At 35.4% G+C, this 13,462-nt stretch overlaps 2 protein-coding genes across 6 annotated transcripts; both read left to right on the top strand.

Moving 5' to 3' along the window:
- Positions 1-1,619: 1,619 nt before the first annotated feature.
- LOC141631786 (uncharacterized) lies at positions 1,620-4,589 on the top strand. Of its 2 annotated transcripts, none has more exons than XM_074444409.1 (4): positions 1,620-1,920; positions 2,020-2,344; positions 3,478-3,621; positions 4,122-4,589. In XM_074444409.1, the coding sequence occupies exons 2-4, from the start codon at positions 2,339-2,341 to the stop codon at positions 4,491-4,493; spliced, it is 522 nt and encodes a 173-aa protein (XP_074300510.1). In that variant the 5' UTR covers positions 1,620-1,920; positions 2,020-2,338; the 3' UTR covers positions 4,494-4,589. The 2 variants fall into 2 exon arrangements, with proteins under 2 accessions (XP_074300510.1, XP_074300515.1); XM_074444414.1 differs by having other exon boundaries at positions 1,620-1,913.
- A 2,653-nt stretch (positions 4,590-7,242) lies between these two features.
- Positions 7,243-13,143, top strand: LOC141643868 (uncharacterized). 4 transcript variants are annotated; one of them, XM_074453202.1, is made up of 5 exons: positions 7,531-7,601; positions 9,349-9,387; positions 9,467-9,742; positions 11,779-11,998; positions 12,636-13,143. In XM_074453202.1, the coding sequence occupies exons 2-5, from the start codon at positions 9,359-9,361 to the stop codon at positions 12,900-12,902; spliced, it is 792 nt and encodes a 263-aa protein (XP_074309303.1). In that variant the 5' UTR covers positions 7,531-7,601; positions 9,349-9,358; the 3' UTR covers positions 12,903-13,143. The 4 variants fall into 4 exon arrangements, with proteins under 4 accessions (XP_074309300.1, XP_074309301.1, XP_074309303.1 ...); XM_074453199.1 differs by lacking the exon at positions 9,349-9,387 and having other exon boundaries at positions 7,243-7,601; XM_074453200.1 differs by lacking the exon at positions 9,349-9,387 and having other exon boundaries at positions 7,301-9,348.
- The last annotated feature ends 319 nt before the right edge of the window (positions 13,144-13,462 follow it).

Raw genomic sequence — 13,462 nt, forward strand, 5'->3', positions numbered from 1 at the left:
AAAGAAAAATTTTCAATTTGTCGTTATGTTGAATAACCCTTGTTATCTCAAGGAATTGTTGTTAATTTGTTATATATCTTCGTAGAGGAACACGCCGATATTATGGCCACATCAACCGATCACTTTATTTTTTTTGCTAGTGTTTACGCATCTTTCTGGATTATGATGGAGTAAAGCAAAATGGCTTACTAAAGTGAATGCGCTTCTTTCTCTTGTGAACTAGCAGTCCTTCGATGCAGTTCTTGACACAATTTTCATCTTGGGTCATTCGGAAACAGCCGACCCCCCCCCCCTCCTACCCCGCAATTTGCGGGAGCCATTGAGGGACTGGGGTAATGTTGTTGTTGTTTACGCTTCTTTCTATTTACTATCCGCTATTTTGTAAAAACAAACATGGAAATATGTTTAATGTAGTGTATCATGTAAATGATGTAATATATAGAAGTCTACACATAACACATATACTAAAACATTGGAAAATAAACTCTAAGTTACGTTTTTCTAGACGGGAAAGAATTAAAACATCATTTTGTTGAATTTTCGGCCGCATTGGGGATATTGTTTCAGGAATGTGACAAGGGTGAGGATCGTATAAGTGAACTTCCCGATGACATTCTAATGAAGTTTGTATCTCGTATGGGGATGAAAGAGGCAGCACAAACCAGCATTCTTTCAAAACGATGGAGATACCTTTGGGCCATGAGGACTCATTTGGACTTTAATCACTTCTTTGTACTCCCAGATTTAAAGCATCTCTATTTTAGCGTTCCTGCCACAAGGAATCCATATATAGATAGATATATAAATTGGGTGAATCAAGTACTGAATTTACATTGCAGCCCCTGCATCAACACATTCAGAGTCTGTTTTGACTTTGAGAGCAGCGACGCTCATCAGATTGACAAATGGGTGAGATTTGCAATATCGAAGAAAGTTAAGAACCTAGAGCTCGACTTGCGGTTCACTGGGAACTCTGTATACACTCTTACTTTAAACGCCGTAAAGCCATCACTAGATGTCACTGATAGTGGAGATATTCTTGAATACGTATTGGCACTGTAGACATAAAAATATGTCTTACATTTTTATAACGGGTCAAAGTCAAATATTGACTTATGTGAAAGTCTATCGACTGAGAAATGGGTCGGTGGATTTTAACCCGAACAAATATGTCATCTTAGTCATATTGTTAAGAAATAAAATCGATCCACTCCGAAAATGGGTTGTGTCGTGTTTCTAATATGGAGTATGGGACGTAAATGTTTGGGCCAAAAAGTAATGGTGCGAAGTCCAAATTGGACTCGAAAAGCTTGAGCAGCCCACGAAGTTCCCGAAAATAAAACAATGTATGCATTGTTGAAGTGGGCGGTGGACCTGCTGATGGTCCATTTGGCATACATCATATATCATTATCTTATGGGATAATGATAAGCAGAAGAGAAGGGCTTGGTCAATAACAATAATATTATGGTTCCACTAAATATGGGAAGTGAGCACAAATCCAGAGAGAAAGTCAACGAGAATAGTGGAAAGTTGTTTCACTTGTTTGCATGTTTACGGAAAATGAAAAGCAGCTAATTGGTCTTATAAATACGGAGGGTATTCATTCTCATAAGACTAATCACCACAATTACAAAAATCAACACATTTACACCAAAAATACACTACAAACCCAAAACCCTTCTACAAAACATTCTCTACAAAATCTCTCCCAAGAGAAAACAAGAGAAGAAATTACATTCATTTTAAATTCCAGATTTGAATTGAATACTAAATTACTCTTTGAATCGACATCAAGCGTTCGTCGCCGTCAATTGAAGAGAAGCAAGTCAAATTCATCCAAGGAGAATCAAGTCTTCAAATCAAGACCCTCCTGTTCATTCATTGCGGAAATTGAATCAGTAGAATAACTAGTAGATTGTACCCGAAATCCTTTTGATTAATAAAATTATTATTTTGTTGCATTTGTTTGTGTTTTATCTCTTGTTTGCAGATTTAAACGCAAATTTGTTGTTACAGGCACAATCTCGTTCCTTGGAACGACTTCATGTTGAGCGTTCACAGACACTGGTGAGATTCAAGGTTGTAGGTTTATGTAGCAAGTTCAAGCACTTGGCGATTTTAAATTGCGAGAATTTAGAAGAAGTAGACATTGAGGTTGTCAATCTTCTATATCTTCATTATCGTTGTTGGAAGGATCATTGGTCAAAGGCAGTGTTTGTTCAAGAACGTATCGAATCTTGTTGAAGCAAGGTTTGATGGATTTTGTGTTTCAGATTTTGCCCCATTCTTCCAGCAAAACTCACACCTTACACAAATCTCCAAGCTTTCCCTTGCTATGGAGGTCAGTGGATTATTTTCTTTGGTTCTTCTAATCTTTTTATCATCAATTCCTGTTTATGCATGTTTTCCCTTCCATAGTAGTTAACTAGTTATTGCGTGTGACAAACAAAAAGTAACCCCTTTATAATAAACAGTGACCATTTTATACTTTTAAATTTAGGGTAATTTGATAACTTATACCTTGAATAACTCACTTTTTCAAATCTTATACCTAAGATAATTTTCTTTAAAATGTTATACCTAAAATAACATTTTTTTCTAAACTTGATACCAAATCTTAAAAAAATCCCTAAATTAACGATTTTGCCCTTACTAATTTGATGGATTTTAGTGGTGGTAATCGTGGATGTGTGTGTTAATAGATAGGCAAAGGATGACAATGTTTAATCGGATAATTCACGTGGTACCCCTGAAGTTGGACAATTTGCACAAAATACCCAAATTTTTGATCCGAAAAACTTAAAGAGATCATAACTCGTGTTTACTAACTTAGAAAGTGAAGATTTTTTTTCAAATCGATCATCTTTCCGAGTGCTACGATTTGAAAAAAAAAATTGACGAATTTGGAACTCGTGACCAGGAGATATGCTCATTCAAAGTTTGTTCGGTCGAAAAAACTTACGCACAATAACTCCTAGTAGCGGAATCCAAATGCAACAATTTTTTTTTTCAAATTGTAGTTCTCGGAAAGATGAACGATTTGGAAAAAAAATTCGTCACTTTTGGAACTCGTAAACACGAGTTATGACCTCTTTAAGATTTCCGGATCAAAAATTTGGGTATTTCGTGCAAAGTGGCAAATCTTAGGGGTACCGCGTAAATTATCCGATGTTTAATTAGTAAGGGTAAGATTGTCAATTCAAGGCTTTTTATCAGATTTGGTATCAAATTTGGAAGAAAATGTTAGTTTAGGTATAAGATTTTAAAGAAAGTTATCTTAGGTATAAGATTTGAAAAAGCGACTTATTCAAGTTATAAGTTATCAAATTACCCTTAAATTTAGTATCTTTATAATATAGAGTAATATAAAATGGTCACTTTTGAAGTGGTGCACCACACAAACGGTCTTATTGTATAATTTGTGATATTGTATGAGTAACCTTTTGAGCTTACGGTGATCCATTTTTATGTCAGTTCTGTGCATTATCTGCTGGATCTCTTCCAAATTTCTGCAATCTCAAGCAGTTGACGATAATGGTTAATGCGTACGAATATGAGCTTGCTCCCATAAATCAATTTCTAAAGGCATGCCCAAAGCTGCGTAAATTTAAGGTCGAGGTAATGTTTCACTACAACCATTGTCCATAGTCATATTTCAATTGAGCATTCATGTTGTTTCTCGAAAGTAGCAGAGTAAAATAGTTGTTTCTCATAGTTTTTTTTGATAAGGTGAAGTTGATCAATTGTTTTACGACTAGTATAAATCCCGCGTGAATTTATTATTATACAACTGATATTTAACTCATTTTAAAATTTAATTGTAAAATTTATTATTATTAATGTTTTGTATCAATCGATGGAAAAGGGAAAGTTATTAGTATAATGCAGTTGTAGATATAATATAATGAAAGCCCAATTACAGATATGATAATAAAAGCCAAATTGCAGATATGAGATAATAAAACCCCAATTATAGTCAAATTCATTTAGGCGGGAAAATTTGGAAGATCTCTTATTCTTTTAGTATAAGAGGTATAAGAGGAATTGTTACCAGTTCGGAAGTTCACTTATACATCTTGTAACGACTAACAAATGGCACCGTAAATATAAATTTGCAGTTTCGAAATATGGATGATAGCTTGTTGGAGGAGGCTTCTCGGCTAAAGGAATTGGACTCGTCTAGTGACGATGTTGAAACTGAGATGACCCAAGATTGGGAGTACTTCGAAAGTATGTATGAAATGGAAATAGAGCGAACAGGTCATCCAAATCTGAAAGAATTCCAGGTAGCTGGATTTTGTGGATGGAAATTAGACGTCGATTTAATATTGTTTATCGTGCTTATTTCGTGTAATCTTGAGACCATAATATGTGATTATAGTTTCCGTACTCTTGTCGGGAACGAAGTTGTCGAAGTTTCAAAGAGTCGGGCTGCTAAACTGGTGAAACTTATCCCCCCCAAGATACGCTTAGTAATTACTCCGATATAAGTGTATGGTCGGTCATTTACGGAGTACTCCTTAGAGCATCCGCAAAGGTGGGGAGGTGCCTCCCCATATGTCCTCTCTCTCCTCATATGGGGCTCCTCATTGTTGCACAAAGCTCCCCAACATTTGGGGTTCCACTGTTTTTAGAGGAGCTCCCAAAAAAAAGTAAGGTAATTTTTGTTACTTTTGGGCAGGTTCCCAAATTTTTGTGTGTGAATTGGGGAACCCCATTGTTGCATAAATGTAATTATGAAATGGGGAAAGTAAATGGAAAAGTTAGTGGAAAATGAGGTGGACGAATAAGAAAAGGAAAGAAAAAATATGGGGAGGCTCACCTTTGCGGATGCTCTTATGTAACAACACAATATGTACTATTGCACTCGGTCTTCTATTCATTTACGGTGGTTGTTTTACATTGTTATAAGTTTTACTCGTTCGCTATTGTCTTTTGTTTACGTTTGTTGTTTACACGAAGACAAGAAAATTGAAAAGAAGTATACAAATATTGGAAGAAATATGAAAGGTGAAAAATAAACTTGTCCTTGCTGTTAATTTTATACTTCTGAAGATGTTATGAGTATTTAGGCACTGTTCTTTTGGACTGAAACTTATCTGATCTGAACTGAACTGAACTTATAGGATTTGAACTTAACTTAACTTATAAGATCTGAACTGAACTTATTGGATCTCGAATCGAATCGAATCGAACTTATAGGATCGAATCGAACTTATAGGATCGAATCGAATCGAACTTATAGGATCGAATCGAATCGAATCGAATCGAACTAAACTTATAAGATCTGAAGTGAACTTATATTAAGTGACTTTAAGTCCAAAAGAACAGGGCCTTACATCCATTGACCTTCCCATATTTTCTCTCTCTTTTACTTATTCGTCCACCTCACTTTTCACTAATTTTTTTCATTTCTTCTTCCCATTTTATTACTATATCTTGCATCAATAGAGTTCCCCAACAAATTTGCCTATATTAATTTTATGTGTCCCACCTGCCACATGGCCATGTCCCATTTGTTGTTTAATTTGGGAAGGTTCCTTCAAACTAGGGGAGCCCCAAATGATGGGGAACCTCCCACATTGATGTGACACCCCAATTAAAGAGACCGAGTGTATTTGGGTCACTAAATTTCAACCAATGTACATGTTCTAAAGACTACTTTTGGGGATTTTCATTGTATAATTAAGGGACATCATTAACAAGACACGATAACACGATATGTACCCCATGTACCCCGCATGAAGTTAACAGGCTTGGATAAAATAAGTGTGTTTATTAATACGACACGAGAACACAACAAGTATTCTTAAATCTATTGTTACTATCGATAGTTACGACTTAGGACTATTAAACAAACTAGTTTTGTGCTTCTGTTACACACAAAATTTACATGTATATTTTTTCGCTTTACCATTCGAAAATTATTAGATATAAACTAGTTTAGATCTCGTGAAATAAATGCACGTAAAAAAATAAATTACTTATATAATAGTGATATTTTATTAATTGTTCACATTTCTCGTCATTGTATTTTGCTTTGAGTAAAAAAGATGTACTACTAACCAACAATTAATTAAGAGAATTGATAAATGTGCTAAAATATATTTTAAACAAAATATTTTTTATACCTCAAAGCTAGTGATTTCAATTTTTAAATTCTCTTAATAATTTTCTGACACAAAAGTAATACGGAGTAATATAGCTATTTACATTATAATACACAATAATAGCTATTATTACTTTTGTGAAGAAAAATGTGTTAGTTGTTAAATCAGGATTGATCCATTTCAGTTTTTAAATCGAGAAAGTGGTAATTAAGCCCCTTAACTTTGTTCAATTGTGAAATTAGGCCCCATAAGTTTTATTTGGAGCAATCAAGCCCCTTAAGTATCACCAACAGTGAAATTCAACCCCATTTTCATAATTTTCACCAAATTCTTCTATTAAAATCACTTAATACAATTTATCAAATATAAAATATTTTGTTTTATAATTTTAGAACTTTTATATTTATATTAAATATTGAAAATTGTTTTGATTTGAATTTGATAGTATATAGACAATTTATTATATATGTATGAATATTATATAAATTATAAACAATTTACTAAATATGTATGTAAAAGTGTTCTTCAATGATTAATAAATTATGTAGAAATCCGTAAAGTTGCAATTACTAATTTTTAATTATTTAATAAATTATTTAATACTAATATAAAATGTTTTTAATTAAAATTCTTCTGAAAATTAAAAAATGGGATTGAATTTCACTTTTGGTGAAACTTAAGGGGCTTGATTGCTCCAAATAAAACTTATGGGGCCTAAATGCCTAATTTCACAATTGAACAGAGTTAAGGGACTTATTACCACTTTCGCGGTTTTTAAATCGACTTGGATTCTTAACTTCATCTCAAATTCAGCCCCCCCCCCCTCCCCCCCCCGGGTTAGATTTGATATTCATGATTTAAACAAAATTGAAACTCGAAATAAACAATTGATGACAATGGTGTTTTGATGAGGCTAACATGTACGCAATCGAAAATGTCTTTAGTTTTGTCCAGCTCTATACGGATTCTATGATATACTTCCATATGAGTTGAATAGGTTAATCGGTCAACCCACCTTGATTTCAATCCATTTAGATTAAAATTTAAATGACTTATTTTAGTTGAGTTCGTGTCGTAAGACCCAATCTAACTCGACTCATTTAGCTTTCGTGACAACCCAATTACTTTCATGGATCGGTCACTATTTCCCAGCTCTACTTTATCTCGTCAAACAAACACCTAGGGTTATTACATGAACTCAATCAACGCCATTCCTCATCTCTTCTTTCCCCAAATCAATTCAATTAAACTATGAACCCTAATTAACTTTCTGCATTAATTCAATTAATAATCCCTCTTCCAGGTACATGTTTATTATACTCGATTGCACCAATTAATTGAATTCTAATCCCAGAAATCAATTACCCCCAAATAAAATCGACGATTAATTGAAAAAATAATGGGAAGAGATATATCAAGATCAAGATCTCCGTCGTATAGACGAAGTAGAAGAAGTCATAGAGATCGAAGTCGATCACCTTATACCAGGTTACTCCGTTAATTTCTTCCTTCTCTTTCCCTCTTTTCTTCAACAATTAATCGTATGTTTTCTAGATTAATTTTATTATTTTATTGTGTTTTCGATTAGGTTATCTTGTTCGAGTTGTTTTAGCTGCTGTTTTTGTTGTGATTCGGTTTGAAGGGTCGGATACGGATATTTTTTATGAAAAATGGATAAGTTTCTGTCTAATTGAAGTATCGAAGTGTCGTACCGATGTTCAAATGTACATGGTTGAGTGTCGGAAACGGGTACGTGAGCTCATTAGCCTACCTAAAGTGTAGAACTAACCTAGGTTGTATCACTTGCATGTTTTTTTGGGATTTAGTGTGTTGAATCCCTTCTGATTTTTTTTCTTTTCGAATTCTATCATATATTTTCGGTTTTGGGGTTTTTGAACTGTTTAAGTTTTGTCATGAAAAGTTACTTATTGACGAGTAAATGAACAAGTAAATGATGATTTTGTTGATGGCTCTATAAACTATGGACGAGTAATCAATTCAAAGTGACTAGGCATAATACTTGTACTTAAAAGACGCGACTTTTGAATATTTAGGTTATTTGAGGAACTTTTCATTGAGTCTCAGCCTTTAAAGGTACTCCCTCCGTCCCAATCGTAAGAATATAAAGGTAGACAAATGATTGGGTCGGAGTGAGTAGATTGGATGATATTAAATAGAGGGTATGTGATAGAATTTTGAAAATTGAAAAACACACATGGTAAAATTTATAGTTTTTATTTATTTCCAAAGTGTGTGTGATCAATATTTGTTTTTGGTACTTGACTTGATTAAGGCCCTGTTCTTTGGACTTAAAGTCGCTCTTTTTAAGTTCAATTCAACTCATATAAATTCAGTTCAGCTTCTATTAGTTCAGTTCAGCTCTTATAAGTTCAGCTTAGAAAGGTTTAGTTCAATTCATACTCATTTTTCTATAAGGCCTCGTTCTTTTGGACTGAAACTGTCTGAACTAGGCAGTTCAACTCTTATAAGTTTATAAGTTCAGTTGAGCTCCTATAAGTTCAGTTCAACTCTTATATGTTTGGTTCAGCAAAATTAAGTCCAAAAGAACACGGCCTAAGTGATACTAGAAGATTTTGCTAGATAGGAAAGTTTATGAATTGGGTTATGTCACAAATTAGGGCGAAACTAGAATATGAATTTTCACACTGCAAATTTGACCTAAGCCTAATTAACATGGGATTATGTTGTCTATTAGTCAGTAACATAATGTGCATTTTTATAGTTAACCATTTTAACTTTTGGGTAAAAGGACACCACCTGTTGCCACCTCTGATCAGTTCAGTGGATCATCTGATGATTGGTGTTATTCGGCTGGGCTGTTTTTGTTTGGACCTTTTTTTGTAAAAGTTTCTTCGTCAATGCAAATGAATTTGTTATAATTCAGTGCTTGTAAGGTATATGTTTCTCTAAAGTGATGCTACCTTCTTGTTGACGATGGGGGCTTTGTTGATCACTCCATTTATTATTCGTTTGTAATTTGTGGTTTTTTCAAATTTGTAAAATGAAAGACAGCAGTTAATGTTAATTATGTGAAATGTGTAAGATTACATTATGACGATTTTTCCTGTAAGAACTCGTGTGAAGTTGCTTCCCAACATTGGGAAGCAAGCAGGTAGTATGTGCTGCTGGCTTTACTTGCTTCCTCCTTTGTGATTAGCATCATCATTTGAATAAAGATGGAGAACTCAAAGATTTTTGTTTACAATTTAACAAGGTAACTGCAGATGGCTTTGGATTTCTTGTGCTTCAGGGGGTAATTAATTCTTTTTTTTATGGTATGTAACATTAAGGGATATTAGTTGTTGCTCAACAGATTTCCTTTTGTCCTACAGACGAAAAAGTCGTTCTATCTCTCCACGACGTCGCAAACATCGTTCTCGCTCACCTAGGCGTCACAAAAGTCGTTCACCTTCACCTAGACGCCACAAAAGTCGTTCACCTTCATCTAGGCGTCACAAAAGTCGCTCACCTTCACCTAGGCGGCATAAGCATCGGCGCAGTATCAGCACTTCACCGTCTCCTGTACGTAAATCACGTAGTCCAAGTCTTGACTCAATAGAGCGCAAAAGCACAAGTGAGAAGTTGAAACTAGAAGAAGAAAAACAAAGGTATATTTTTCTTTTGCAGTATTTTGGATTGGATTTTTTTTTTTTTAACTCTGTTTGCCTCCTTTCTATAGTTGGTTCTGTAGCTGTTGTTATGGGTTAGACAATCAGTTATTTTGACTTCATATGGCTTGCAGTTTGTCCCTGTGAATTTTCTGCTTGGTTACCATTGAAGATAATTTTTTTTTGGGTGTGTTTGCTCTTTGGTGTTATCTGTCTGACAAGGAGCTTAAGCCTGCATCAGTTTCTGTTGTAATCCTTGTAACTCTAGCAGATGTTAGCTACACAATAGTGACCAAGAATTAGCTGCTTGAAAAATAATCTTTGATTGGGACTATTATGTAAAAAAAGACTTTCACGTGCTAGCCGCTAGCATAGTATATCTATTTATATTTCAGTTGTTTGAATGAAGCACTTGTACCCAGAGTTAGATATTGTGGTCATGGAAGTGTTTTCTGAAAAACTATGAGAGGTCACAATGATAGTTTTTCAATGATAGTTTTTCAGATGGGCGATAGACATTTTAGATGGGCCACATTCTTAGTAGCATAGTATTAGTTCGTGGTTTCAGTCATGAAATCGTCTCCCGTGGTCTAATCTCATTAAATGTGACTAGTATTACCTAGTGAATTTGGTCTTGGTGATCGTCAAAACTTTTTAACAATTGTTGCGAATCAGTATTGCAGCCTTGATTTAATGCCATTGTTAATGGTGCTGAGAGTTTGAGACTGTTTGCCTATTTAGTTATGATTGTGCAACATGCTATAAGCTATTCGCTCTTATAGAATGTTATGTTGATTTTAAGTAACCACCATGTATGCTCGAGCGGATTTGCGATTCGTTGTGAATCAAGTGAATCCGGTAGCCCAGGCCCCAGGCTGAGAGAATTGTGCATGACATTTAGTAAACATATTACTTACTGGTTTAGTTTGTGTTGTCAAGTGGATGTGGCGAGCAAGTTATAAAGTTTTTATTTCATATTAATCCTTTATACTCGCATTGATATACCTGGCAATGAATATTGTATATTTTCTTAAGATTAAACAACTGGCAATCCCCTCTTGAAAACCGATGGAACACCTAGAAGTTATTCACAAGATTCCATCATAAAATGTTGACCATGTTGACGAGTGTCTCTGGTTTCTCTCTCTATCTGTTGGGTTTTGACAACCTGAAGCATCTACTATGAAACCCAATTGGAGCTGGACTGGAATTACCTGGCTGTTTCAGAGGCTGGTGTTCGGAAGCATTTTATTCCATTGTGTACCCAACTTCCCAGTTTTCTTCGAAAAGAGAAATAAAGTACTTCTGCCTCTTTAGGTTATTCTATAGTTGGGAGTCAAGTGCTCCATCCTCACCACTATGCAAGTTTTCATCTCCTTATAGACAAAATTTCTCGTGATAGCCTCACTCTTCTATTCTATATATGGGTTTCATCCCTTGGTGTCTAAGTACATTAATGTCACTCCTTTTGGCGCCCTTTAATCAATCAACAAGATATAGTTTTTATGTATTTGAAATTATTGGCTGTTTTCCAAACATTAAATCTGCAGAGAACTTGTCATCTATCCTGAACAATGCAGTCTTCTGATGTTTGCTTTGAGAGCACAAGTATTGTCCTGATTAGTTTTTAAGTGCAGCAAGTTACTTGACATTCTTCTCCACAGGCTGTTCTGAAGGAAGATACTGCTATAGTTCAACTTGTTGTGTTTGATGATCCATTGGCTGCCTCCTTTATCTACTGTACACCAGTTTTATCATTGTTTGGATCTGGATTCAGTTAGAGGTATGCCTTAAAAACACAAGTATAATAAATTGTCAAGCATAAAGGTTGGTTTGCCTTTCATTAAATTTCAAATTAGCAAAGACAAGACATAAAAAAACTCGGCATCCATGTCGCTTCTTTGTATCTAGCAGTAGAATCTTATTAAGAGCTGTGCTACATGTAACTGTTGAATGGTTTGTAAAGGGAATATAGGATGCCAAACCTGTATATTTGTTCTGATATTTACGATTAATAATAGCTCTTTTCCGAACAGGCGTCAGCAAGAAGCAGAATTAAAACTAATAGAGGAAGAAACTGCTAGGAGAGTAGAGGAAGCAATTCAAAAAAAAGTTGCTGACAGCTTGGCTTCTGAGGAAATCAAGCAAGAAATACAGAAACGGATAGAGGAAGGGCGAAAGAAGTTACGTGAAGAAATTACTGTTGAGCTTGAGAAAGAGAAGCAAGCTGCTGTACTTGAGGCTCAGCGAAAAGAGGCAAGTAGAGCATTATAATTCATCTTAAATTCTTGATTGAAATTCTGCTTCACTGTCAATGGAGTCAATTATGTCATACTTACCAGTTTACATTTGATTTTGTTGGTCACTCCAGTAGCCCAGAGAGTCGGAAGATATAAGATATTTTTTTGCTCTATTTTAAGTCAGATAATTCATAGGGGTGTTATTGTTTCCACTGAAGCCAAACACAGAGTATAAAACTTACGAAGTAATATTCTTTCTTGGATTTTGAAGAGGGCTGACATGTAAATGAGTTAATTAAATCCTAAAAGTTAAGAGTTAATGTGATAAGAGGCACACATTGAACTTTAGGCTTGCGCGCTCTTTTGAAGTTAAAAGGGTTTTTGAAATGATGAGTTTCATCCCAAGAGTCCACTTTGTATGGATAGGAATAATAGGATACTAGGAGAGAAGCGGAGGGAGGTGGAATTAGTGCAGAAAAGTTTCCTTTTATTTTTTCATAGGTTACGAGGGAAAATGGATCCACCACTCTCCGTCTGACCTAATTTTATATCCAAACACAGGATATTGCACTCCTTATTTCCCGCTCTCCCTTTTCCCTAAATGTATTCATCCAAACAAGGTGCAAATGTCCACTTGTCATATTGCTTTACAGGAACAAGCGCGTAAGGAGAAGGAAGAACTTGAAAAAATGCTGATAGAAAATCGACGCAAGCTTGAGGAGGCACAGAGAATGGAAGCACTAGAGCAACAGCAGAGGGAGGAGGAACGATATCGTGAACTGGAAGAAATGCAGAGGCGCAAGGAAGAGGCTATGCGCAGGAAGAAACAGCAGGAAGAGGAAGAACGCGCTAAACAGATGAAGTTGCTTGGCAAGAACAAGTCAAGGCCTAAATTATCATTTGCTCTCAATTCCAAATGACCCACGACTGCAGCTTCATAGTACTGAGTACAAATTTTAATTATGCATGTGGACACCGTTGTTTTTTCTTAGGTTTCAAATAGTCTTTAAAGTAGGAAAGCAGAGCACACTTGTTTCACGGGAAATGAGCTGCGTCTGTAATCTAGCCTCTTTGTAATGTATGTGAGAGAACTAATCTGTGATAATGTGGTTTTCTTAATTTGCCAATCAACACTGGGACTCAAGTTGGCCATTTGTGCAATTGTGTTTTGATTGTATGGGATGGACCGGTCTCCAGGTCCGGTCTTTAGTATATGTTCTCTTCCAGTCTAGGCTTTTGGCCAGTCCGTTTCTGACCAGTAAGCGGTCTTTTCTGGTAAAACCTAGTCCAGAATGCAGACTGGCGCCTGACTGAATCATAGACAAACCGGCTGGCATGTACTTAGTCCCTCTCGAGCTTTGCCTTTTTTTTTTTTATATGGTTGTGGTCTTGGTTTTGCGCATTTTGAGGTGCGTTCACTCATGGACGGTTCTAAAGGATGATTCATGTTAGTCGACCCCAAATCATTTTGGGATTAAGG

The sequence above is a fragment of the Silene latifolia genome, chromosome 2 (genome assembly GCF_048544455.1).
Source record: "Silene latifolia isolate original U9 population chromosome 2, ASM4854445v1, whole genome shotgun sequence".
NCBI classification, from domain to species: Eukaryota; Viridiplantae; Streptophyta; class Magnoliopsida; order Caryophyllales; family Caryophyllaceae; genus Silene; species Silene latifolia.

Bases quoted from the DNA above. Each gene is read 5' to 3' on its own strand.
- LOC141643868 (XM_074453199.1), top strand. From the start codon at position 7,513: ATGGGAAGAGATATATCAAGATCAAGATCTCCGTCGTATAGACGAAGT. The intron at 7,602-9,466 runs GTTACTCCGTTA...TTTGTCCTACAG, and splicing joins AGTCGATCACCTTATACCAG to ACGAAAAAGTCGTTCTATCT. The intron at 11,999-12,635 runs GCAAGTAGAGCA...ATTGCTTTACAG, and splicing joins TTGAGGCTCAGCGAAAAGAG to GAACAAGCGCGTAAGGAGAA.
- LOC141631786 (XM_074444409.1), top strand. The intron at 3,622-4,121 runs GTAATGTTTCAC...ATAAATTTGCAG, and splicing joins TGCGTAAATTTAAGGTCGAG to TTTCGAAATATGGATGATAG.